This window comes from Rhinopithecus roxellana, chromosome 3, assembly GCF_007565055.1.
Source record: "Rhinopithecus roxellana isolate Shanxi Qingling chromosome 3, ASM756505v1, whole genome shotgun sequence".
In the NCBI taxonomy this organism is placed as follows: domain Eukaryota; kingdom Metazoa; phylum Chordata; class Mammalia; order Primates; family Cercopithecidae; genus Rhinopithecus; species Rhinopithecus roxellana.
The window spans coordinates 159832581-159859559 of NC_044551.1; the positions used below are offsets into that span (position 1 = coordinate 159832581).

General features: G+C 40.7%; 1 protein-coding gene across 5 annotated transcripts in view; it reads left to right on the forward strand.

Moving 5' to 3' along the window:
• Positions 1 to 26979, forward strand: part of ARHGAP26 (Rho GTPase activating protein 26) — a 459132-nt gene that overhangs the window by 325942 nt on the left and 106211 nt on the right. For all 5 annotated transcript variants that reach the window (XM_010388274.2, XM_010388276.2, XM_010388277.2 and 2 more), the window contains one exon: positions 25303 to 25462. In XM_010388274.2, coding sequence (XP_010386576.1) covers positions 25303 to 25462 — 160 coding nt within the window. The remainder of the gene's footprint in view (positions 1 to 25302; positions 25463 to 26979) is intronic.

A 26979-nucleotide genomic window follows, 5' to 3' on the forward strand; every position in this document is an offset into this window, starting at 1 on the left:
ATATACATTCATTTTAGATATATTCATATATTCATATATTACTATATAGTATATAACATATGTATATACGCACGTATATACACAGTCACATAAAATTTTTAAATTGAGGTAAAGTTCACATAACATAAATTAATCATTTTAAAATAGACAATTCAGTGGAATTTAGTATATTGACAGTATTATGCAACCATTCCCTCTAAGTGAAAACATTTTCATTACTCCCAAATGAAACCCTGTTCAAGATACTATATTCTTAACTCAGCAGTTCTAAAACTTTTTGGTCTCAGCACCTCTTTATGCTCTTAAAATTTATTAAGGACTTCAACAGCCTTTGTCTATATGGATTCCATCTATTGATGTTTTACAGTATTAGAAATTAGAAGTAAAACAATTTTAAAACTTTATTTATGAATTTATTAAGTGGCATTTTATATTTTTGTGAATCTCCTTAATGTCTGACTTAATGGAAGGTGACTGGACAAATTGTATCTTCTTTGTTTTTCAGGCTGGAGTGTTGTGGTGCAGTCTCGGCTCACTGCAACCTCTGCCTCCCAGCTGGGTTCAAGCAGTTGTCGTGCCTCAGCCTCCCAGGTAGCTGGGACTACAGGCACCTGCCACTACACCCAGCTAATGTTTGTATTTTTGGTAGAGATGGGGTTTCACCATGTTGGCCAGGCTGGTCTCAAACTCCTGACCTCAGGTGATCCACTGGCCTCAGCCTCCCAGAGTGCTGGGATTATAGGCATGAGCCACGGCTCCAGGCCTCATATCGTCCTCACTCAATCTATTGGCATACAAAAATCAGTCCTAACATATACATAGAGTTGGAAAAGGAAGAAATATTTTTAGTAGCCTTTTCAGGTAATTTTGGGTATTCTTTTTTTAAAAATCTAAAAATTCTTTTTTTAAAAAACATTCAACAAATGGTAATTTTTTAAAAAAATTATTGCAGTGTGAAAAAATAAAATCATATTAGTGAATTGTTCACATGCAGTTGCATTAAGATCTATTGACCTACCTTGTACTTTGAGTGGATCTTTTACTTATGCATAATTTTTTTTTAGCATATATTGCTCATTTAGAAAATATTAGTTAACTGAGTTAAGCAGATCTTCCAATGCAAAAACACATTTCATCATATAATATCAAAAAATTACATTTGTTAATATCACCACTTATTTTAAAAAGTCGTTAAGTATTGGGAAGTTGTCATGCTCATGGTGCAGATCCAGATTTTCTAAAATTATGCCTTTTTGCTTGAAAGCATGAATTTGATCATTGCAACAAATATTACTGTTTTCCTTAAAGCAGACACTCACTTGGTTCATTTCTGAGAAAGTGTCTGCCAAACACCCAAGTCTCAGTAACCATATTTTGTCTGTCAGTTATTCTTTTACGTTTACATGGTGTTTCATGAAAAAAGAGGTTAAGTTCAGTTTGTATCTCAATCACACAACTGCTTTGCCTCAAGTCAATTTCAGTATGCAGCAGAGGTGCTTTATGCACCTTTCCTCCTTCATTATTATATAAAAAGTGTGCTAAAGGGTCAGGATTAAATAAAATTAGTAATTTTACTCATTTATCAAATAAAGCTAGGCTTTCTTTCTTTTTTTTGTGTGTAACAGTGAAGAATACAATGGCTATTGGTATGACTTGGTACCACTGTCTAGATTCATGCTAAGGCATCACAGTTCAACTGACCATTTTTTTTGTATCTCATGGAACCGCCGAAGGGTCTTGGAAACCTCCCTGTACTTAATGGACCAACAGTGAGAGAACCACTGTCCTGGAGAAAATAAAAATCACAAAATAGCTTTGTATGGCCTAAAGAACATAATATCCTCATTCTAGCCACCTCTTAAAAGAAGCCGGGCCGGGTGTAGTGGCTCACGCCTGTAATCCCAGCACTTTGGGAGGCCGAGGCAGGTGGATCACCTGAGGTCAGGAGTTCGAGACCAGCCTGGCCAACATGGCGAAACCTCGTCTCTACTAAAAATACAAAAATTAGCTGGACATGGTGGTGCGTGCCTGTAATCCGGGGCAGGGAAGGGGCGGGGGGGCACTGAGGCAGGAGGACTTCTTGAACCTGGGAGGCAGAGGTTGCGGTGAGCCGAGATTGGGCCACTGTACTCTGCACTCCAGCCTGGGCAACAGAGAGAGACTCCGTCTCAAAAAGAAAAAAACAAAAGGAGGATATCTGACTGTAAAGTACAAATCAGAGGGAAATTCCCTGTGAGTATATTAAGGTAAATTTACCTAATTCTATAGAAGTAGTCATTTATCTTCCTGAGAATTTGACAAATTCTATCAAAGCAGAGCTAACTTGAAAATTGCCCCATGCAACCTACTGACATCTAAGATGTTTTAATTCAGATATCTCTGACATATTTCATTAGGTGACGGTCTTCAGTGGGACATATTTTGTATTGGTTGTAAAAGTCTGGAGTTATTTTTTAAAATGAATTATTGTAGAATTCCAGTGTTTAAAAAGTTATAGTTCTGCCTTGGAATCTTCTCAGAATTCCGTAAAGTTTTTACTGTTCAGAAGAGCTGTTCCTTTATAATAGCACTGCCTCAATTTTGTTTTACTTGAGAACCTAATTAAATAATTTGGAGTTTCAAGCGTAGCATTCTCATTTTAAGCCTCCTTTATATTCTTGTTCTACAGCTGTGCTTGACATATTTGACCATAAGTTCTAATGTTATAGTTCAGACCATATATTCTTTAATATTTACATTGGATAGCATAACTGTTAATTGGTATTTTAAACAGCCAGTTTCTTCTAAGCATACATTTTCCACAATGTCATTTTAACAATAACATAATTTTTAATAAAAATTAAATGTTGTTATATTTTTTACAAGTGTGTTACTCTTAATGGTGAATTCAAGTTTGACTTAAAACCAGTTCTTGGGAATAATTAGTATGGGAGGTTTAATTGACAGTAAGGTCAGTGTGAAACAACAGATTGATCAATCTACCCTGAAAAGCTAGTGTAATTTTAGTCTACATTAGCTGGATTATTTTATCTAGAAAAGAGAAAGAACAGTTCTTTATTATATTAGCAACAGTGGTAGACGTCATAGGAAAACAATATTCAGCCTATAATATTGCAAAGAGAAAAAAACATGAAGATTGGATTTGAATCATGGATCTGTTCCTTCTTAGCTAGGTGAGAATCTTGAACAAAGTATTCAGTTCCTCCGAGCCTCAGTTTCTTCATCTTTCAAGTTGGAGTAATAACTTCTTCCTCATAGGTACTGAATTTAATAGTATAACACATATTAAGAAATTAACACATTGCCTTAAACTTGATAGACACTCAATAAATAGGGTTAGTGTTAAAGTATAACTTTAAAAATATTTTTTAAACATGACTTTGTAAAAGTATAGAATGAACATATCAAAGGTCTGTGAGGCTACCAGTAGTAATAGAAAGTGGCTTCAAACGAGGACAGCAGAGCTTGTTTATATGTCCAGTGAAAGACACAATGCTGAAAAAAGATCACAGAATTAGATTTAAAGCTGGTTAATGTTCTGTAGAGCAATAAAACCTCAACTTTTGAGATTATCTTTTCTGCTGGACAGAAATTATTTGCATCTCTACCAGACAAAAATAATTTGCAAACGTACCTATTTTAACTCAGTGTGATATCTGTCTTTGCAGAATCTGAGTCTTCATTCATAGTAAATAGCATAAGTTAAGCTAAGGTTACATATCCCTAAAAAATTATATTCCCAGAAAGTAAGGACCTAAGCTGACAACATAGCTGCCCTGGGCAGGTGGGGGGCACAGGTAGAGGAATATAGAATTGCTAGTGTTGGTTAACTTGGATTTCAAAACCATGTGAGAATGAAGGTGAGACATGGGGACCACTTGGGGGGTGGAAGGAATTGGAACTGAGACCCTACCTTAATCAGGGATCCTTGACAGGCTTCACCATCATTGAAAGGATGGACAACATAAAGAAATCTACTTTCTAGACCAGGGATTCAACAGGGAATTTATTTTTCTATCTCAGCCTGGCATCTGTAAGGAAATTTGTAACCACATTCAAATTCATTTTCACAATGTCACTCAGTGATACCTCTTGTATACTCACTCTGTGTACACATAACCTATGTTATTTAGGATTTCCATGAGTGAAGTTCCTCTGCTGCTAAGTCCAAAATTATAAACACACAGGGAAGTAATCCACCATTAGCTAGAGTCAGTGGAAGCAATGTGGAGGAATATCAAAACCCAAGAACTTCAAGAATAAAATCATAATAGAAAAATTCCATTGAGGCCATAAAATAGTTATGTTTCAAAAATAAAAACAATAATAAGGGTTAAAACCAAAAGAATAGGCATATTTGAAAGAACCAACTAGAAGGTACAGAAATTTTAAAAACTCATTGAAATTAAAAACATAGCTGATGCAATAAATATCAGACTAACCAAAGATGATGCAAGACTGAGCAAACAGGAAAATAACTTCAGGCAGTTGCCAGAATGCAGTCCAGGGAAATAATGAAACAGAAAACACTTGAAGATACATGAAAGGCAGTATGAGAAGGTCCAAAATATGGCTATGGGACTCCAGGTGAGACTAGAGCAAATGGGAAGAGGTCATATTTGAAGAGAATGGCTGAGAATTTTCTAAAATTGAGAGACGTGAAATATCAGGTTCTAGTATCACAGCCGCTTCTGAAAAGAAAAGTAAAGGTAAATAAGTCCACACAAATCCTCATCCTAGAGAAGCTGCAGGATACTTCTTGTATACACAAAGGGAAAATCCATAAAGAACAACCCTTGAATAATAAGTAAGAGCCAAACAGCCATGCCCACATTGTATGGGAAATAGTGAAGGAACATCCAATCCCTAGCGTTATCCTTGGCACCATAAATCCTGGTAGCACTAGCAAGTTAAATGATGCAGACTTTCTTCTCTGCTGTGAAAGTGGTTTTGCACTGACATCCCTTAGATGTGGGATTTACAACTGGACATTGTTTCTTATACTTACATTATCACCTCTGATTTTCGGTTTCATCAGCTCCCATGGTGTGAATTTAGGAAGCTTAGCTTCCTTTCTTCCAGTTTTAGGTTTTGGACATAAAACCCAAGTAGTCACTCCTTGGCAGTCTCCTTCGGGACTCTGCTGGCTTTGTGGGTAGGAAATGAAGTGTGTTTACCTTAGGCATGTACTTGATTTTCCTAAGCTGCTCCTTTGCTTCTCCTTTCTAGTGTGAATGGGTACATGTATCTCCATTTTCTGAACTCAAATAGAGGCCATGCATGATGGCTTATGCCTGTAATCCCAGCACTTTGGGAGGCCAATGCAGGAGGATCACTTGAGGTCAAGAGTTCCTGACCAGCCTGGCCAGTAGAGACTGGTGAAACCTAGTCTCTACTAAAAAAGTTGAAAAACTAGCTGAGTGTGGTGACATGTGCATGTAATTTCAGCTACTTGGGAGGCTGAAACAGGAGAATGGCTTGAACCTGCAGGTGGAGGTTGTAGTGAATAGAGATTGTGCCACTGCACTTCAGCCTGGCAACAAAGCAAGACTCCGTCTCAAAAAAAAGAAAAAACAAGCAAACAAACAAACAAAAACCAAAGAGGTCTGAAGCTATTCTTCACTTGAGAAGCATCACTGGGAATGCGTTGTATGCCAGAACACCTCTCCCTTGAATCATTGCAAGAGAGTTAGGAGGGAATGAGAATGAGTCTGGCAGGAGGGATGCCTTTTTAGAGATGAGAACAAACCAGAAAATTACTCTGGTTCGAGTGTATCATTTCTCTTTCTCATAATTTTTTGTTTCACTTTCAGTGCTGGGGACCAACAGGTCTCTTGATGTAGGATTGTGGCCCCATATACCACCCTTCTCTTTCTGCTCAGGGAGTGGTCCTTAAATGTATCTTTCCTGGGCCTTCAGACCGTCCTCACTCTTTCCTTTGGTTTTTATTAACAAAAGATGATTGTTTTCTCAGCCCTTTGGGGTGAATCCTTCTCTTCAGGTGTCACCATTTCTGATTTTTTCCCCTCTCCTTTTCTTAGCATCTAACCAGGCAGTGCTTTGGTGTTTGTCAGATATAATGCCCTTCAGATAATGTCTTTCTTTAATTACTTTTCCCTTTTTTTTTTTTAATTTCTCTGAACCAAACACATACACTGTTGCCTTGAACAATTGCTTCCTACCTGCCTGTCTCTGGGAACTGGATTAATTTTTTTGTCATTGCTTAATGGAAACGTCCACATTTCAGTTTCTGCTGCGTGTTCTACACAAAATTTAACTGGACAAGACAGGGAGAGAAGCTGGAGGAAAGTTCGTCAAATGACATAAAAGGTTTTTTTTTTTTTTTTTTTTTTTTCCCGTAATGGCTTGGAGCATGCCTTCCCTAAGATGGGGGAAGCAGCTACTATGGCAACGGGTTCTATTTTCCCAAGGGGCTGTGGTGGCGCTGGTAGAAATGGAGTCTGGAGAACATAGAACAATAGCCAGGAGCCCCAGGAGTCTGCAGCGTGTTTTTTTGTAGTCATTACTAGCATTTTTCATGATTCAAAACTATGTTAAATGGGAGTGGGTAGGTTGGCCGTGGTTTTGTTTCTGAGTGATATAGACAGCAGGACCATGAGTAAGGGACCCTCTCTACATCTGACAGAGAACCCGTACAGTGGGTGCCTGGCTGGGGAGACTGCTGTGTTCCAGTCCAGATATCCCTCCCTCTTCTCTTCACTTCCTGCCTTCCAGGCCTGGGGCTCCCTTCTGATAAACTTCAGTCTGTTCCACTAGCAAGTACCAGAGTGTGAATCTTCCCTGGCAGGTCTTTCTAGAAATGCCACCTCCATTTCTTTCAGAGGTTTGTCTTCATTAAAGACCTCGTTGTTGGCCCCAAACATGCAGAAAAGGGGTGCTTATTTGACTCTCCTAGAACAAGTTCTTATCAGAGGGATTTCTTTTTTCTCCCCTAACTCAGAATGCTGATCCTAATAAAGCTTGAGCAACAGTACTTGGTTCTGCTAATCACTGACTTCCCTGCTGGACCCATGCCGGTCACACAATTAAAACTTGGCGTTTGGGACTTTGTGGCCTGGTTACACCCCTGTCCCTATTGCATCGCCCATCCGGGCTCTAGGGAGACAGAGACTCTTTCATCACACAGCTCATGAAATACCAGAGCAGAAAGCTTGCTTTCTTACCAAGGCATTCTTCACTAATAACGTTCTCTGCATATACTGCGATCCTGCCTCTTTGAAACTTCTGTTTAAATTTGTTCTCCTCCTCCTTCTCCTTATCGTCGTGCTTTGTACAGCCCTTAATAATTTTCAGTACTTTTTTCACCTCCCTTTCTTGCTTTGTCCTCACAATATCCCAGTGCCTGTATGAAATAGACCAGGGAGGAGGCAGCACAATCCATTTTTGGTCTCTGTGGCAGCCACAAATGTTTATATAATGCCTCCCAAGTGCCATGGTGGAGTCCAGTGGAGTCTGCCCAGCTTCACAGGAGGGATCGACATCTCTGTACTATTTTTCTTCCCCATGAAAATTTGTGAAAGATATATGGATTATAAACACAAGGATACCTTAATACGTGTAGAGCTCCATTTATTGTTTAAAATGTAGAACTGAGGTGCCATCCTTGCCTGGTATGTCTTTTTCTTTACCCATTCTTTTGATCTGCTTTGCTGGAGACTAATTGTTGTGTCTGGGACCTTAAAAATCACTGGATCAGTAGACATGGGAAAAAGTTCAATGTCATTACCCTTCAAAGAAATGAAACTTTAAAACGTCAGGAAACAACAGATGCTGAAGAGGATGTGGAGAAATAGGAACGATTTTACATGTTGGTGGGGATAAATTAGTTCAACCATTGTGGAAGACAGTTTGGCAATTCTTCAAGGATCTAGATCTAGAAATACCATTTGACCCAGCAATCCCATTACTGGGTATATACCCAAAGGATTATAAATCATTCTACTATGAAGACACATGCACATGTATGTTTATTGCAGCACTGTTCACAATAGCAAAGACTTGGAGCCAACCCAAATGCCCACGAATATTAGACTGGATTTAAAAAATGTGGCACATACACACCATGGAATACTATGCAGCCATAAAAAAGAATAAGTTCATGTTCTTTGCAGGGACGTGGATTAAGCTGGAAACTATCATTCTCAGCAAACTAACACAGGAACAGAAAATCAAACACCTCATGTTCTCACTCATAAGTGGGAGTTGAACAGTGAGAACATATGGGCACAGGGAGGGGCACAGCACACACTGGGGCCTAACTGGGGGTAGGAGGGAAAGGGATAACATTAGGAGAAATACCTAATGTAGATGACAGATTGATGGGTGCAGCAAACCATCATGGCACATGTGTATCTGTGTAAGAAGCCTGCACATTCTGCACAGGTATCCCAGCACTTAAAGTATAAGAAATATATATATATACACACACACAATGGAATATTATTCAACCTTAGTAAAGGAGATCCTGCTATTTGTTACAACATGGATAGACCTAGAGGAAAAAAAAAAGAGAGAGAGAGAGAAATGAAACTCAAGATAAAAGCTTTCAAAATAGCAATACCTTATTTTGGTGCTAGTGAAAGCACCAAAAGAAAAAATAAAGGTCCTCGGGAAATGGGCATATTAAAATTTTCTAGATGGGAATATAAATTGACATAGATCTCATGGGTAACAGTTTGGTAATATCTATTAAAAATATTTGTGCTGGCTGGGCATGGTGGCTCATGCCTGTAATCCCAGCACTTTGGGAATCCGAGGCAGGTGGATCATTTGAGGTCAGTAGTTCGAGACCAGCCTGGCCAACATGGTGAAACCCCATCTCTACTAAAAATACAAAAATCAGGCTGCAGGTAATGGCATGCGCCTGTAACCCCAGCTACTTGGGAGGCAGAGGCAGGAGAATCGCTTGAGCCTGGGAGGCTGAGGTTGCAGTGAGCCGAGATCGCACCACTGCACTCCAGTCTGGGTGAGAGAGTGAGAACCTCTCTCAAAAAACAAAACAAAACAAAAAAGTATGCCCTTTCATCCAGAAATTCCGTTTCTGTGAATTTATTCTAGAGAAAGAAAGATATATGCACATATTTGTGTACATAGAGATTCACTGCAATATTAGTGGAAACAATAAAATATTGGAAACAATCTGACTGTCCAATAATGGGAGATTTCTAAATTATGGAATACCCATACAGTGAAAAACACTGTGCCACCATAACAGTGTTGAGCGAGACAATGAATGGTACTTGAAAAGTTCACAGTAATGCAGTAAAAAGCAAGTAATAAAATTAGGTGTCTGCAGTTTGATTCCAACTTGATTTAAAATACGAGTATGTGTGTGTCTGAAAAAAACGTGGAATGTAACATGTATACCTTAAAACACTGAATAACATTTAGTTATTTCTGGATGGTGGAATCACTGGTGATTTTTATTTTCTTTGTGCTTTTTATCAGTTATTCCACTGTAAATACTTTCACTTATAAGAAAATAAAAGACAAAACTTGTAATTTTTTCCCCTAACAATAGCACTGAAAGAAAGAGTAAAGGGTAAGCTATTTAAAAATAGGCCTAATTGACCCAGTATGGTGGCTCACACTTGTAATCCCAGCACTTTGGGAGGCCAAGGTGGATCACCTGAGGTTGGGAGTTCGAGACCAGCTCGACCATGGAGAAACCCTGTCTCTACTAAAAATACAAAAAATTAGCTAGACATGGTGGTACATGCCTGTAATCCCAGCTACTCAGGAGGCTGAGGCAGGAGAATTGCTTGAACCCAGGAGGTAAGGGTTCCAGTGGGCTGAGGTTGCACCGTTGCACTCCAGCCTGGGCAACAAGAGTGAAACTTCTCAAAAATAAATAAAAAAATAAAAATAAAAATAGGCCTAACCTAAAGACCAATCTAACATTAGCTAATGTCATTAAATGATTCTGTCTTAAGGAAGATAAAAGCATTTTATTGCATAAGTTTTCTTCTGTATGTGGGAATCATATGTGGGTGTGTATATGTTTAAAGGGTATGCATCCAGGTAGACATTTGTGTGTGGACATGTGTGTACAGGTATGTCAGTACATGTATCATAGCCTTGGTACAGGTCTCATAGCCTTGTAGCACTGTGGTCCTGGTGGGAGTGGCATCTGTCTGCATGTCTGAAAATGCCGTGTGTGCGTTCTGCTGATCACCAAGTTTCATGGCTGTAGGCATCCTCTCTTCAATGCGTCAGAAGTCTGAAGAACATGTAGCTGCACTGGGGCGTTATGGGAAAGTAACGTGTAGGATTTATTAACTCATTTCTTGAAGCCACTCACTGTTTGTTTTTAAGTACCAATTTTTATTTTCCATTGCCAAATAGAGAAGAGACTTTTTTTGGTGAGTACGAGTGATTTTTTTTTTTTTTTTTTTTGTCATTTTTATAGTGAACAATCTGAGTCCTGACTTTTCTTGGAGTAGCAGGACTCCCTGAACCATGTTTCTTCCTCTCCTCACAAGTTTACCAAGCCCAAAGGGTCTTTTTAAAGGGTGAATTTTTCTTTTGTTGTTTGTTTTGTTTCCTACCCTTGCTTAATGATTACTTAGCTCTTTATATAATCCAGCTAAATGCTGGTACATAGCAACAGGATGGTGGTGTGGCTTTCTCCTTGATGTAAATTTCTGGAAGGTGGCCTTCTGTATGGAAGACTGAGCAGTGGGATCTATTAGTGACGAATTTTTGGGAGGAGCTGCTTCCTAAATGGGTTGAGGCTGCAGAGATGGGCAGGAGGAGCAGCCAGAAGCCACAGGGTGTTCACATCATTGTGCGGGTAACCACATGGTGGCAACGATTGCAGGGCTTCCAGTTGTACTCAGCAGCTGTTGACATAGACTTCAGAATTCCCATGGAAAAGGAAGTGAACTCCTTTGGAATATAATGCATTGGGTTTTTTTTGTTTTGTTTTGTTTTCTTTCTGAGACAGAGCCTCAATCTCTCACCCAGGCTGGACTACAGTGGTGCAACGTTGGCTCACTGCAACCTCCGCCTCCCGGGTTCAAGCGATTCTCCTGCCTCAGCCTCCCAAGTATCTGGGACTACAGGCACGCACCACCACGCCCAGTTAATTTTTGTATTTTTAGTAGAGATGGGGTTTCTCCATGTTGGTCAGGCTGCTCTCGAACTCCTGACCTCAGGTGATCCACCCACCTCAGCCTCCCAAAGTGCTGGGATTACAGGTGTGAGCCACCACACCCAGCCTGGGCTTCATTTTAAAGAGGTCTCAGGCAGGTATTGCTGATGCTTGTGGTTGAAGATGCAACTTATTATTGCCTATGTGTTTGAGGGTGTGATTTGTCGTCTGCCTCTATGCTGTAGACTTTTAGACTGCACCGTTTGATTAGTGGGCTCAGCTTACAGGTCTCTTCCCTAGAGAGACCTTCCTGGCCTACCTAAGTTGGTCCTCTTCGCCAGGTTTCGTCATATACCTCTGTTTGATTTCTTCATGGTACTTCTGCAATCTGACATTTTTACTGATGTATCTGTGTGTTATCTGCCGTCCTAGTTGGAACGAAAGCAGGGATCTTGTCAGTCTGGTTGACTTCTGTATCCTAGTGCCAAGAGCGATGCATGGGATCTCATAGGTGTTCAGTCGGTATTGGGTATGAGCATACTTGGTGTGTTTAGGAACAGACAGAAGGCCAGGGTAGTTGGAGCTCTGTGAGCAAGAGCATGGTGGTATGACATGAGGTTGGAGGGGTCGGTAGGCAGGGACTGGATCGTATAGGCCACAATGAAGTGTTTGGATTTGCTCGAGGATCTGATATTCCTTAAGTGGTTTCGTCTCTGTAGATTTATACACTATCCAGATTGGTCTGCTAAAGTCAGTTACTGACAGATTTTCTGCTGGGAATTGTGCATCATTCTGTCCTTGAAGTGCCACTGTAGCCTACATTGTATTTCTTCTCCCTATCTCAGCTGCCATCAGCTTGGCCTTCTTCACCCACCTTTTCTGTTGAGCCAGGCAAAGCAAGATGACAGCAACTAAGGTGTCAGGCTGAGATGCCTGCACAATAGAAAGCGTTTTAGAACTTTGTCTCTAAACACTTTGACTTCCCCTTTGAAAAATATCTGTTTAAGTTTGGGCTTTGTGAATGACTCTTGCTGAGAGTGTGAATGTTGGGTGGATCAGGGACCCAGATCTCAACTTCACTCTGAATCGTTGGTGTCTTTGTTACCAGACACGATCTGCTCTTCTCTGCCTAATGATAGTTGGTTTGCTCCCTTGGATCTCTAGTTTCTGTTGTCAACACTGTATTTTAAAATGTGCTTTCATGGTAGCAGAATTCAATGAGTTTCCAACTTTGTGCCACCTTTGAGGAGGATAAATCAGGTTTTGCTTTGCATATGTTGAAGTAAGAACTTTATTGGCATCATTCCCTGACAAATCTATTTTTGTGATTAAGGCAATAAATATAACAGAAGGGTTTGTGTGTTCGCTCGTATCCTCACATGTACCACTATGCATAAACACTGTTATTTTGTATGGATGAATAAATAAGAGGAACGGTTGTTTCCCTTAGGCTTGAACTTACATTGAAGTTTTAGGAGGTAATGATTTAGTGCAGCAAGGAGCTAGGAGGTGTTGCCACAGAGTTTCAGGAGGAGAGGGATACAAAGGTGTAATCCATTCAGATTGTTTCTAACTTTTATGGATTGTGAAGATTTGTATTCTTTTTTTAGTGGATTCCATTCATTAGTGTTAGACAAGTAAACATATGGAATGTTGATGTGCTATACCAGTAAACTTCATGGATGTTAGAGATCTAGGATGTTTTTCGCCTTTCACTATATGAACCGACCTCCAGAACTTTGCCGTGGAGTCTCAGCTCTTGTACATGAAGAGCATACACTTTTCTGGACACCATACGTTACTGTTATTTTTCTCTCTTCTAATCAAATATCCAAACATAATCTAAAAATACCATGACAGAACATGTAGGTTTGTCAGTTCCAGTCACTTCAGTAGATTGGCCCTTGAAATAAAGCTCATGTTTTCAACTTCAGCCTCCCAATTTTTTTTTCAGACTCATGGCAGGGTATGTAATTTTCTGTTTGCTTTACATTCCATTTCAAAAATATGCCAGTCACATGAGTTATTTCCCTTATTTAAAAAAATCCCCACAAAAGGAGATAGGTTACCTAGGGTGTGTATTTCATGAGTGTATGCTTCTCTCTGTATCAATCTGTCCATCTCTCTGTAACATTTCCCATGAACCCATCTGTGGATTTGGAATCTTGATCTTTCCAGAAAGGATTATGGTCATGTCCATAGAAGCTGCAATGAGATTTACATCTCTTGGGAAGGGACAAGCTCCCAGCGCTGGATCCCAGAGCCACTGTTCCTGTTGGAGCTAAGCCACATGGCTAAGGGCCAGTCCCTTAACCTTTGATTTAGCTCCTTTTGCCCCCGTCCTTTCATCTGCAAAATGGTGCTAGTAATGTGGATCTAGTTTCAGAAGCCTGCTCTTTATTTTAATTAATTAAAGATTGTACAATGGTGAAATTCAATGGACTCTACAAATGTTAATATTGGTGCCGTTCATGGGTGGCTGTTAGCTGGGTAGCAGGTAACTCGCACTTAGAAGCTCTTACCTGCTCTAGGCCCCAGTTCAGGTTTGGCTAAGATTCTGTTCTTCCACCAGGCTTCCCAGTAGAGGTCTCCAGCACAGTGACCAAGAGGAAAATGGGGAACAACTGCAGAAACCTCTGAGGTTAACATAGATATTTAGGCACAAAGGCACAGGGCCTGACACGTTTTAATTAAATATGAACACTACTGTGTTCTGGTTTGTACACATCTTGAGTTCTCTTATTGGGTTTTATGCCAGCTTGTAAAGTTCTTACCTCTTTTTGGTTTTTGTCTGTTTTTGTTTTTATTTTTTTTTTAGACAGCATCTTGCTGTCACCCAGGCTGGAGTGCAGTGGTGCGATCTCAGCTCACGGCAACCTCTTATCTCCTGGGTTCAAGCCATTCTTATGCCTCAGCTTCCCGGGTAGCTGGCACTACAGGGTCACCACATTTTGTATTTTTAGTAGAGATGGGGTTTTGTCATGTTGGCCAGACTGGTCTCAAACTCCTGGCCTCAAATGATCTGCCCACCTGAGCCTCCCAAAATGCTGGGATTACAGGTGTGAGAGGCCGCACCCAGCCATATCTCTCTCTCTTTGAATGTTAAGCAATCTATGGAATTTCAGCATTTAAGTCTTAGTTGAGGCCTTTCTGAGTCTACAGAGAGGATGACTAATACTGTGTTACCCATCTGATCAGAATTTTCTGATTGCTTTTCATCTCACTCAGTGAAGAACAAAGCTTTTACAGTGACCTGCAAAGTTTTCCAGGATTTGCCACCCCCAAGTCCATTACATCTCTGACTTTTCCTGATACTTGGCCCCTTGCTCTCTGGGCTCCAGGTACACTGGCATTACCAGCATGCCACATAGGTACTTACCCCAAGGTGTTTGTACCTGCTGTTTTCTCTGCCTGTAGCTCTCTTCCCAGATGTCCTCATGGCTTGTCAAGACATGCTTTCTCCATGAGACTTCCTTGACCAGTAGTCTAAAGCTACAAACCTTTCCTCTATACTCTCCAGCCCTTTCATGCTGGCTGTTTCACCATACCGCCATATATTTTGTTTGCTTATAAAGCCCGTCCTACTCCAAAAGAATGTACGCTTCTCTAAATCAGGAAACTGGAGGAGTCTGTCTTGTTCTCCAGTATATCTCCAGCACTTAAAGCAGTCCCTGACACACAGTGGGTGCTAAAAAATAGTTGGTAATTGAAAAATAGATGTTACCGTTTTGGCCTCTGTGCTGGGTCACCTTGCACTTTCTTCCTTGGGTGGGAAGTCCCAAAGCAATGTCTCCATGGCTTGCTTGGCTTTGGGACAATGTTAGCTTAAAGGTGATAGGTTGGGTGGTTGAAGGAAATGTCACCAACAACAGGAACCAGCATTTGCAGCACTTGGTGACACCAGGCTGGCATACAAATGTGCAACTTTTACACCTCCTCTATTTACCCTCTGGCACCTTTTTCTAGGTGTGAGAACTAATCAATAAATCAATGATAATGAATGTGAAAGCATTTTTATGAACTATAAAATGCTTTGCAAATGTTAATTACATTGGACTTTAGAATGAATTGTTATGTAATTCGAAATAGTTAAGTAATTTTCCAGGAAGAAAGGCTTTCTGAGTCAGCTTCTCTGCACGTCTTTTTATATGTGAATGCTGCTCTTCCCCATCTGCGCCCTGTGGACTGGGACCAAGAATACAGCTAGGAGCTGAAGCCTAAACTGTCCAGGATGAGATAGGTGAAAGCTAATCCGTTAACCCCTGGGTCTAAGGAATGTGTTTTCCCTGTGCATAAGACTTCTCAGATCCCAGGTAGCTGAGACAATGTAGGGCAAATAAAATGCAGGTTGGCCTATTTAATCTCTAAATAACTAATATTGGAAAACTTAGGCAGCTTATAGCAAAAGTATCATTCTTGTTGGGTTCTAATAATTCCCATGACCCAGATTAGTTTATTTACCAATAGAAAAGCTTAGGGATTTTATACTGTTGGTGGACATAGATGAACCTAATAGTCTTGTTTGCTTTCAAATTATCCTTGTAAAAATAATCAGGTTCTTCTTTGCCCCATGATCTCCTTAAGGTTAGGCCATGTAGAAAAGAAGAGAAGCAAATGAGATAAAATGGCAGGATATATATATATTGTCTCTCTCTCTCTCTCTCTCTCTCTCTCTCTCTCTATCTCTATCTCTATCTCTATCTCTATCTCTATCTCTATATCTCTGCCTCATACTAGAGCATTTAAGAACAGTAGCTCTGGAATCAGACTGCAGACTTTTTGGTCTCAAATTCTAGATATGTGACCCTAGACAGATTTCTGAATTTGTCTGAGCCCCAGCCTCTCCATTTGGGATAGTAATGGAATTTCCCTCCTAGGGTTACTTTAAAGATCACATGAGGTAATTGATGGAGTGGTTATCCCTGGCTCACAGTAAGTGCTCAGTTCATGTTAGTTGTGTTACTGTTGATGGAAATCCTTGTAATAATCAAAGACAGGAAGGAAATAAAGGAATTTCAGAAATGGATAAAGAAAAGGAGAGATAGGAGACACTGTCTTAGAGAGCTATAAAATGTACTGAAAGGATCCTAGTATAATAGTGTGAGCTCATGCTGTATTATACAATGCATATTAGATAATGCATGTAATAATTATTAGAGCTTGTAAGTATTTTTTGGCTGCTATACCTTCCAGATTGACCAGGAAGAGACGCCTAGTGCATGATATGCTGTCTGTGTCAGGATGAGCTGCTGTAGCCAACCACGCCCCCCACTGCCCCCAGCTTGGCAAAGGCTCTAAGACAGCATGACATGTTTAACCCAGGCACCTAGTGCAGCTGAGCCTTGACACACGTAGAAGAAGGTGGCCTCCCAAAGCATCCACGTGTTCTTTTGTTTTCCATTCAACACATGATATGCAAACTGCTAGGCACTGGCATGTGGCAGTGAGAGAGGCTGATGACATCCCTGTCCTCTTGGAGCTCTGCTAAGTAGGGGAGTCAGAAAATGTCAATTCCATGAATGGTGGTGATATATTTATAATTCAATAAGTACCAGGAAAGAGAATTGAAGAATTAGAATTATAGTAAGGGACCTGACCTAGAGTGAGGTGTCCAGAAAGACCACTTTGAGGAAGAGTGGCAAGGAGGACAGAGCCAAGTCAATAGGGAGAGGGACTACAGAGTGGCCCAGGAATGGGGATCAACATTAGGAAGGAAGGAACTGAGGCCTAAAGAGAATTTTAGCTCAGAGTTGGAAGAGTACAGGGACTGGGTAGAGGAGGGCCTCGAGAGGTCAGCTGGATCCTGTAGGTCCTTTGCCACGGGTTTTCTTTAAAAGTATATGTTTTTGTTGTTATTGTAAAATACATATAATGTAAACTTTACTACCTTGACTATTTTTAAGTGGACAGTTCAGTGGCGGTGTGCAATCACCAACACCATCCATCTCCATAACTAATCTTGTAAAACTGAAACTCTATATCCATTAAACAAAAGCTCCTGATTCCCCTTTCATCCAGCCCCTGGCAACCACCATTCTACTTTTCAACTCTGTGCATTTGACTACTCTAAGTACCTCATATCAGTAGAATCACACAACGTTTGTCTGTCTGTGACTGACTTATTTCACCTAACGCAATATTCCCAAGATTCATCCATGTTGTAGTATATGCTAGAATTTCCTTCCTCTTTAAGGCTGAATAATATTCTGTTGTTTGTATGTAACACATTTTGTTTATCCATTCATCCATCAATAGACATTTGGGTTCTTCTGCATTTTAACTATTGTGAATAATACTGCAATAAAAATGGGTGTATAAATACTTCTTTGAGACCCCACTTGCAATTATTTTACACATAAACCCTGGAGTGAAGTTGCTGGATCGTATGGTAATTCTGAGTCTAATTTTTTGAGGAGCTACCATACTGGATGCTAGAGTTTCAAGTTGAAATTTAGAACAGTCAGAAGCCTTTGGTAGATTTTAAATAGGGAATGGAGTTGAATTAGAGAAGACTAGTGGAAATAGAGCTAGTTACACACTCAGATTTTAGAATACCTCTGCATCAGATTGCAAGCTATATGCAAAGAGGTATCTTGTCTTTTTAAAAATTTCCTCAAATCCCTTTTCCTTTTCTCTAAACAATTTTCAATACCAAGTGGGCCTCTGTTAGTGGGGGTTAAAGTGGGCCTAAGTAATACTGAGCTGTAGTTAACATCTCAGCAGCTTTGTTTACCCATCTGAAATGTAGCAAGCAGAGAACACTTTGCTAGTCATTCACAGAGCTTTGACATCCTTGAATGAAAGCAGTTCAGCCTGGATGAATACATGTATGGCCATAATTATCTCCTTTTTGGACTACAGAACCCATTTGGGCTATTTTTCCCTCTTTTTTTTCTTTCAATTTCTCCTCTCTCAATCTTACAGTGCTCACTCTTTCATTATTAGGAACCAGCTCTGACTGTGCCAGCCAGCTATAAATGGAATGCCATCATATTTGAGGGTAGTTCATCATTTTCATAATTTTGTCAAGTGTCCACTGCAAGAAGGAGGAAGAAAGTGTTTAGTCCAGTATCACTCCCATAGGCATAAGTGCTCTGCTTCTCTCCTTTGTTTTTACTTCTTCCAATTTAGGGATTTGTGAAGTTTTTCCTATTATAACCTCTGATTTTTTCCCCTACAGTGACTTCATTTTGGGTTGAATTTTCTGAGGAAGAAGAATGCCTTTTTAGCGTAGGTTGGACTTGCTCTGGTGGTGTGGGAGCAGGAGAAAGCTGGGGTTGGGAGTATGGACTCTGCAGACTTCATTCCCCTCCTGGCTTTGCCCTTCATTAGCTGTGTAACCTCGAGTCAATTACTTACCTTCTCAGTGCTTCTCTTTCCTCATTTGTGAAGTGGTAATGATAGTGGTACCTGCCTGCCTCAGACGGTTCTCCCGTTAGGAGGCACTGTGTAGAAGTACCCACTGTGAGCACTCAATTAACTATTCCAAGCTTCCTGTCTGGCTGCTCACTAGATAACCATTCCCAGGAAGATGTTAGATGTGGTTGGTGAGCCAGGCCTCAGTCAGTTCACAGAGCAATTTATCTGATACCCTCATTCTGGTGCCACCACTGGGGCAGTCCAGCAACCTGTGTTCATGGCCCTGACGGGTGTTCTCGACAGAGGCCTCCTCAGTGCTGTTTGCAGCAGTCCTGCCTCACCGAGTCCAGGTAGTATCCAGGCAACACAGAGTCTGACTTGGTAGAAAACACGCAGTGAGTGGCAGGGGGGATTCCCTCCACCATCCCCTGTTATATACTAAGGATGGAGTTGAGGCTGGTGAAAAGAACCAAATTAACAACCCTGGAGACCAAACTTGTCTGGTTAGCCACAAAACAGTGTTGTTCCAGCAGCTTCATTTCCAGCTAATCCTCTTCAACCCTAGAGCTTGGAGCTTCCCTGAGAGGGTAGTAGAGAGAAGGGTGATATTGACTGCAGCTTAGGTACCCACCCACTTACCTATAATATTTTCAGAATTGGTCATCTCAGGCCTACCCCAGCGCCTGCCTGTGTTCTGCAGAAGATGCACTCTAAGGTCATGATCCAGTCCCTGGTCCTAAGGTATTTGTGAACAGGGAAGCAGCTGGTGTAGAAAAGTCCCATGGGATTGACCATGACATATCTCTTATAGGAGAGAGCTCGGTTTGGCCTCCAGTGGTCAGTGGAGTGCTCAGAACTGTTCTTTGGAGGGTGGTGGGCTTTATATGGTGGGGGAGAACTGCCAGGCAGGCTAGGGGCATGATGTTGTTGCTGTCCTGAAGGCAGAGTGAGTTTGGTGGCTTTGCTTTGGCTCCATGTGAGGCTCTCAGCCTGTTGTACCAGAAGTGCTTATAGGGAAGTGATAGTAAATAAGTACAATGGCCAGGTGTAGTGGCTCACGCCTGTAGTCCCAGCACTTGGGAGGCCGAGGCGGGTGGATCACCTGAGGTCAGGAGTTTGAGACCAACCTGGCCAATATGATGAAACCCCGTCTCTGCTAAAAATACAAAAGTTAGCAAAGTGTGGTGGTACGCACCTGTAATCCCAGCTACTCTGGAGGCTGAGGTAGGAGAATTGCTTGAACCTGGAAGGCAGAGGTTGCAGTGAGCTGAGATCACGCCATTGCGCTCCAGCCTGGGCAACAAGAGTGAAACTTCATCTCAAAAAACAACAACAACAACAACAAAAGAAAGAAAAGAAGTACTGTTATGATTTCAGGTTTTCTATAGATTCAAAGTATTTCATAATTTCTTTTACACAAAAGAATGAAAAGAGGAGAAATACAAATAGGTAGGGTATAGAAGTCTTTGAAATATAAGTGGAGAAGATGCAACCTCTTGCCCCAAGCAGAAGCAGGCCACTAGGGGTTCCTGGACAGGATACCAAGCGAAACTACCAACTAACAATGTGGCTTTAAATTGGCACTTGCTGCTGCTGCTACCACTTTCGTCAGAACTACCTCAACACCCACCATGACGAGAGCAGATGTCATTTATTAAGTCATTATTTCATGCCATGGGAATTACTTGCAGAATCATACTTAATCAGCCTTTCAAGTTTACAAGCTACAAGCTACATATTATTGCCCCCATTTTATATGTGAGGAAACAGGTTTAGAGAGGCCAGGTGACTTGCCTGCTGCCATCCAGCTGGTAATGTCTGTCTGACTCCAACTACTGTGCTATGATCTCCCTTAGCTTTATTGTCCAGATTTGCAAATTGGAGAGAATATTTGCACTTTATACCTCTATAGCAGTGTTTCTCAAATAGTAGTTCATGACATATAAGTGGCTCATGAAAACAATGTATTGGATAAAAATAGAATTGAATAGGATAGGATGGGAATAGAAAATATCAGAATTTGTCATACTTACTATGCCTGAAAACTTTTGTTTCTGATATGGTGTGGGGGTGTGTGCCTGTCTGTTTACGTATGTGTGTATTGCTTGGTAAAATATACTTCCTACCTTGGGTCATTGTCAGAAAGTTTGAGCGCTACTGTTAGAGAGTTATTATGTAGTTCAGATAAACATAAAAAGTTGTTGTAGAACTTTTTAAAAAAGTCTAAAACGCTCTGTAAGCCTAAGTTCCTGTTTAATATTGGATGCTGAAGCAAACAAGTAAGTGATGGTGGATAAGTGGGATGAGCTGTTGCTCCACCCCTCCAACCCATGGCACACTGCAAATCTGTCACTACATTGTATCCAGTGGAGCCAGTACTCCTCTTTGACATTTTTCAACATAGCACTCTAGGCCTCAAGATGAAACTTATCTGCAACCCCTACAATAAGCTTACGTATTGTTGGACTACTTTAGGACCAGTCTGGTGTTTTAAAGTACTACGTAGCACTTATAGAGCTCTGGCTCTCGTTTAAACTCTAGGAAAACAGATGTGATCCCTTTGACAGCCTGGGGGTCTCTGCCTTACAAGCCCCACAAGGGTTGGCTACTGTCTATGCCCGTCATAATGCTCCCTCTGCCACCCTCCTCACCACCATCTTTATCTGAAAGTGATTTACCTCCTTCTGCCTCTCAAAGGATATCAGACCAAAACAGCATCTCCATCTATTTCCCCTTAAAGCAAAGGTGGCAAGAGTCCCCTCTGCCAAGGCCATTTCCATGGAACATGCTCTTTCCTCATTGATTCCAGTTCATGAGGGAACTGCCTGGAACATGGGGTACATATACCTCCCCACCCCCAACAACTGCCTTAAAGTCATGCCCCTCAGGAGATCCACTGCTTCTCAGTGGATGCAGCCATTCTGATGATCACAGAAGAAACTGGGTCTCTCCCAAATGAATGTCACATGCAAAACTTTTTCTCTGCAGCATCCAGAGGAAGCCTATAGAATTGGCAGTTCTTTCAAAAGACATTACAGCCTGTGGATGTAGGGATCTGAAAGGCATGTGTCACAGACTCCTTCACTGCAGTGTGAAGTGTACAAGAAACTTCTCTGTGTAGATTTAAGTCAAGACTCAACATGACATTCTGAGCTGTGTGAGGAGGAACTCAGACAGCTCAATTTAACAAAACAGCAGGTTCTCTGTGTTTTATAGACCTTGCTAATGAACGAGTCCCGTGGCCTCTGCTGGACCGGCTCCTCAGTGCTCTGCCAGCCTGTTTCTCACACATCTGTAAATTCATCCAGCTATAATGGATGGCTAGTGCCTGCAGAGGCTAAGGTCTAGGTCTTTCTGTCCGGGATACGTAGAGATCTCAAGCCATTAATAATTCATTCTGGAGTAATGAACATAGCTGTACCAAGTTGTGAGCAGTAATAATCAAGTTGACAGATCAATTTATTACTTCAGTGTGCCGAAAGATAATGGTCATTAATAATGAAAGGTGTAACTACCCCCTCCCCCCAAAAAAAGTTTCCTAAGACTTAGATCAATGTGTCTTTTAAGTTCTAAAATAACATGGATCATTAAAAGGGAAATGAATTATGCTGGGTAACCTCAAGCTTATTTATATTCACAGTTGCTAATCCAGAATTACAATACCTTTTTTCCAAATGCCTTTGGGCACTGGGGCCTGCAAATCCAAGTAATTATTACTCATTAATTAAGTCTAAGAAGTGGAACTAGCTTAAGACTTTAAAAAGGGAGGTTGGGGGATAGTTGAGATACATTCCCCAAAAATCATCAACAATAATTCGAAGTTTAATGAGTAAGTAGCTGGGTTGGGAATAATTGTTTTAGGCCTACTCAGAAACTCCCCTCATCTTTTAATGCCTCAGTGAATGCTCATTATGCATCTCCTGTGCCAAGCAGTGTGCTCAGCACTGGTGCTACCAAATGAAATACCATACTTCCTCTTCTCAGGCCTTGGTAGGGATGATAACACTGTGTAATAAATGCAGGAGCAGGCCAACACTTCTGCCTTTTTTGGGAACAGAAGATTGGAGAAAGGTGAGAGGAAGGTACAGAAAGGAATGGGCCATTTGAGCTGAGCCTTGCATATTAGCAGTTTGCCAAGCAAAGAAAGCAACAAAAGAACATTCCAGGCAGAGAAATGATATGGACAAAGGCAGAGAGGTGTGGAAGTGGAATGAGAGTGAAAAGTGAATTAGTATGATAATTACCACATATCCCATGCATTATCACATTTAATCTGTACAACATTCACATGAAGTAGGTATGTTATTCACCTAACCTCTTCTTTTTTTTTAAAGATGAGGAACCCAAAGCTTAGAAATACTGAGTCACTCTGCCCAGGGACCAGGAGCTGGGAAGTGGCACAGGAAGGCTTAGCGGTGATTTGAGGAAAGGTATGCTGTTTTATAAGAGTTCAGACTTTGTGTTAAACATAGTCAGATAGGCCAGGCACAGTGGCTCACGCCTACAATCCCAGCACTTTGGGAGGCCAAGCTGGGAGGATCACTTGAGACCAGGAGTTCAAGACCAGCCTAGGCAACATAGCAAGACTCTGTCCCTACAGAAAAATTTAAAAACTCTCCAGGTGTGGTGGTGGTAGCTACTCAGGAGGCTGAGGCAGGAAGACCTCTTGAGCCCAGGAGTGTGAGGGTGCAGTGAACTATGATCATGCCACTGCACTCCAGCCTGGATGACAGAGAAAGGCCTTGTTTGTTTAAAAAAAAAAAAAAAAAAGAAGAAGAAGAAGAAAGAAAGAAAGAAAAACAGTGGGGCCCATGACAGGTTTACAGTCATCATTATCAGAACAATTAAACAATAAAAGCATTGCTGACCATTCACATATGCCATGCCATTGTGTTCTCGCCAGGGGAGGTTTGAGAGCTGAGTTTTAGGTGGAGCTGCTGATAGCAGGGAGGATAAAGCTGAAGTTAGAGGTTCTTGGGTCAGGAGTCCTAGTTAGGAGACTGTTGCTTTAGTCAGATGTAGTGTGGAGAAGCCTGACAGGGAAAAATGATTATCATCCAAACCATGTATTTTTATACTGGTCTACAATTTGAAGGTACTGTCATAAAAAAAAAAATAGCTTGTTGATTCACTTGCACATGGGACTTTTGTGACAAGAGGGTAAGTTTAATGACTTAGCTCTTTTGGGAGGGGAAGTATAAGGACTTAGAATTCCCTTCCCACACAGAGGAGCTGATGTTGAAAGTAGTGATGTTAAAAGCAGCTTGTAAATTGACATACTTGCCGATTGACTGATCCGCAGAACCAAAGTCTCTCCCCCTTGCCAGGTTAGAATTTGACTATCTGCATGAACTTCGTCAGACTGGAAATGTGATGTGATTCTGGGTAGAATGGAAAACATAAGTAAAACCAGGAGACTCAGCAAGAACTAAGAAAATGTTTATAAAATATTCTTTATGTGGACCAGAAACAGGCCACTCTCCCTGCTGCAGGTGTTGCTTAGCAATCAAAAAGCAAATCCTCTTTCTAACTGGGCTGTGCCACAGTTAAAAGTTTCATAAACCTAACCATGGTCTGCCCACCTTTAGAGGAGAAAGTTAAACTCTTAGCCCTAAAAAAATTATAGAAAAGTACACATCTGCTAATAAAATGGGTTGATACAGTATTTCAATAAAGGCTCAGTTTAAAAACCAGCACTGAAGGCAGTATAATCTCTTTTCTTCCTTTAAAAAAAAAAAAAAAGTATACCAGAGAAACACTGCAGGCATTTATAGAATTGTGTGAAAAAGTACTCCATATAAATAGCACTAAATGCTAGGGAGGTAGGTCTGTGCAAACTGCCTATCTCTACCCAATTTGTCTCTAGTTTCAAATTAGTAATGAATAGCTTCCTTCTTGTAACAGGTGATTTAGGTAAGTTCTTGATATTTTCTCAACAAAACTGAATGGCATTAACTTTTAACTTATTTGTTGCCAGTAGATGATTTATATATTTTTATACATGGGGCCAACAAGTGAACAATTGAGTTTTATAGCTATGTCCTGGTGGCCTGCATGTGGAGTTCAGATACATCTTTTGAGTAGTTGTTTACTCAAAAATATGCCTATGTCTTTAGCAAATTACCCAGACCTAGCGACTGTTGACCCTGTGTGTTTGTTAGACTTTGAGTATAAGTGACAATATAAACACAGCCATATAGATGAATATGCACTAGTGCATTTTTATTTCTGTTTATGCCACATTTCACTTAATGTGCGCCACATTTCACTTAATGTGAGCCACATGTTTAATCTGATCAGCCTTTAATACTTTAAATCTAAAGTGCAGAATTTCCTGACTTGGTTTTAAATATCCAGATCTGCCCATTTAAAAAATTATGTCTGTTTTGTGCTTATGTTTGCAAATGTATTAAAGCCATCAAGAAATTTTCCATTTGCCATGGAGAAAAATGCTAATGATTGCAGTTTAAGCAGCTGCCAAGTACATAAATTGTAATTAAGAGGGATTAGCACTTACCTGGACTTGCAAAACAGGGATTCAGATGTTCAAAGATTAGTAATTTGGCAGATAGTTGCTTTGGTTGGTTGGTTGTTCTAGGCAAAATGGAAATGATAAAGAGTGTCATATCCTGAAATAGCAAATTAACCTGGATGCTGAAGATTTCTGAAATGTGGTAGATTTTCTGACTCCTGTGGCATCTGACGATGTCCCAAGTTCTGGCTCCTACAGATGAGGAGTCTGTAGATAGGAAGATAGGAAGGCTACAGGGAGGTTGGTATCTCTGTGTACACTTTCTCTCATTGGTACCTTTTCTTTTCCTTCCTCCCAGTGTTGCTAACAACCACAAGCAGAATTTGATGACGGTGGCAAACCTTGGCGTAGTGTTTGGACCCACTCTGCTGAGGCCTCAGGAAGAAACAGTAGCAGCCATCATGGACATCAAATTTCAGAACATTGTCATTGAGATCCTAATCGAAAACCATGAAAAGGTAATATGTAATTGATCACAAGTGAAGAATGTACTTGGGGGGAAGCTGCATTGGAATTGACCTTCAGAGTTGATTCAGATTTGCATTGCCATCGCTCTTACACTGTCATGATGATGAAGTTGCTGGTGGTGGTAGTGATGGTGGTGATGGTGGTGATGATAACGTAAGGGTGGTGGTAAAGGTGTCAACCGTGGTAGTTACGATGACAGCAGCAGTGGTTATGGTGGCAGCAGTGGTGGGTAAAATTGATTGAGCATTCTGTGCCAGGAACTGTGTTAAACACTTTATATATATATTGTTATTTTATCCTCACAGCAATTCAATGAAGGAAGTACTCTTATGAGCCTCATTGTGGGAACACCCTTTGCCCATTTCTTACTTGATTGTTTTCTTACGAATTTATGAGTTTTTTAAATTTAGGAATATTTAACTTTCTTCACTTGTGTTGCAAATATTTTTACCTATAGTTTGCCTTTCAATTTTATAAATGGTGTTGTATTTTTTATACAGTTTGTGTGCGTGTGTTTTTATGGTCTGTCTTTTCTTTTGGGGAATCGGAGTTCCTAGTCTTTCTTTTGAAGGTTTTCCTCATCCCCCAATTTGAAGAATGTTCATGCAGAGCTGCCCTTATGAAACTGGGGAGGGGACATAAAGCTTCAGTCCTCTGACCCACTTCATTGCTCTTACACACACATCCCTATGAAGCTTCTCAGAACTTGTGCAGGGTTCCCTGAAGCACCATTTGGCAGCAATAAATCTGGAATCTAATAAAAAATGCTGTTCCTCTTAAATAAAAACTTTGCCTAGAATGGCAAATTAATCATGCACAGTAACTCCAGAATCTGACCATGCCTCACCACCTACACTGATAATGTTGTAAGCTACCACTACCTCTTGTCTATTTACAAGAGCCTCCTAACTTGTTTCTTTCTTCTACCCTTGGCCTGTCAATTCTGGTATCAGTCACCAGAATGAGACTTTTTAAAATGTTAAGTCAGATAGTATCAGTTGTCTGCTAAGAACCATCCAGTGGCTTCCCATTTCATACATTCGCCCACATAGTCTCTGTCCTCTTACTGTTACTATCTGATCTCATCTCCTGCATCTCTCCTATAGCCATCTTGTTTCTGCCTTGCTGTTTCTTGGATACCTCAGGCACATTCTTACTTCAGGCCTTCGCAATTGCTGTTCCCAGTGGCTGGAACACTGTTCTTCCATGAAACCACATGGCATATTTCCTCACTTCCTTCAAGTGTACTAAGTGAATCCTACCTAGATCTCTCTGTTTGAAATTATAATCCCAACTTCCACCATTCCCTTTTCCTTTTATTCCACGTTGTCTATTTTCATATATCAAAAGACAAAATTACAACAAGTTTAAAGATATTAGTTGACTTTTATTTGAGATTCTAGAATTGGGCAATACCTCGTTCTGTAAAATAGAATGAGTGTGCCAGTAAGCCGAGCAGAGGAGGTTGGCTTTATAGACAGAATAGAGCTAAAGAAGAGAACAAAAA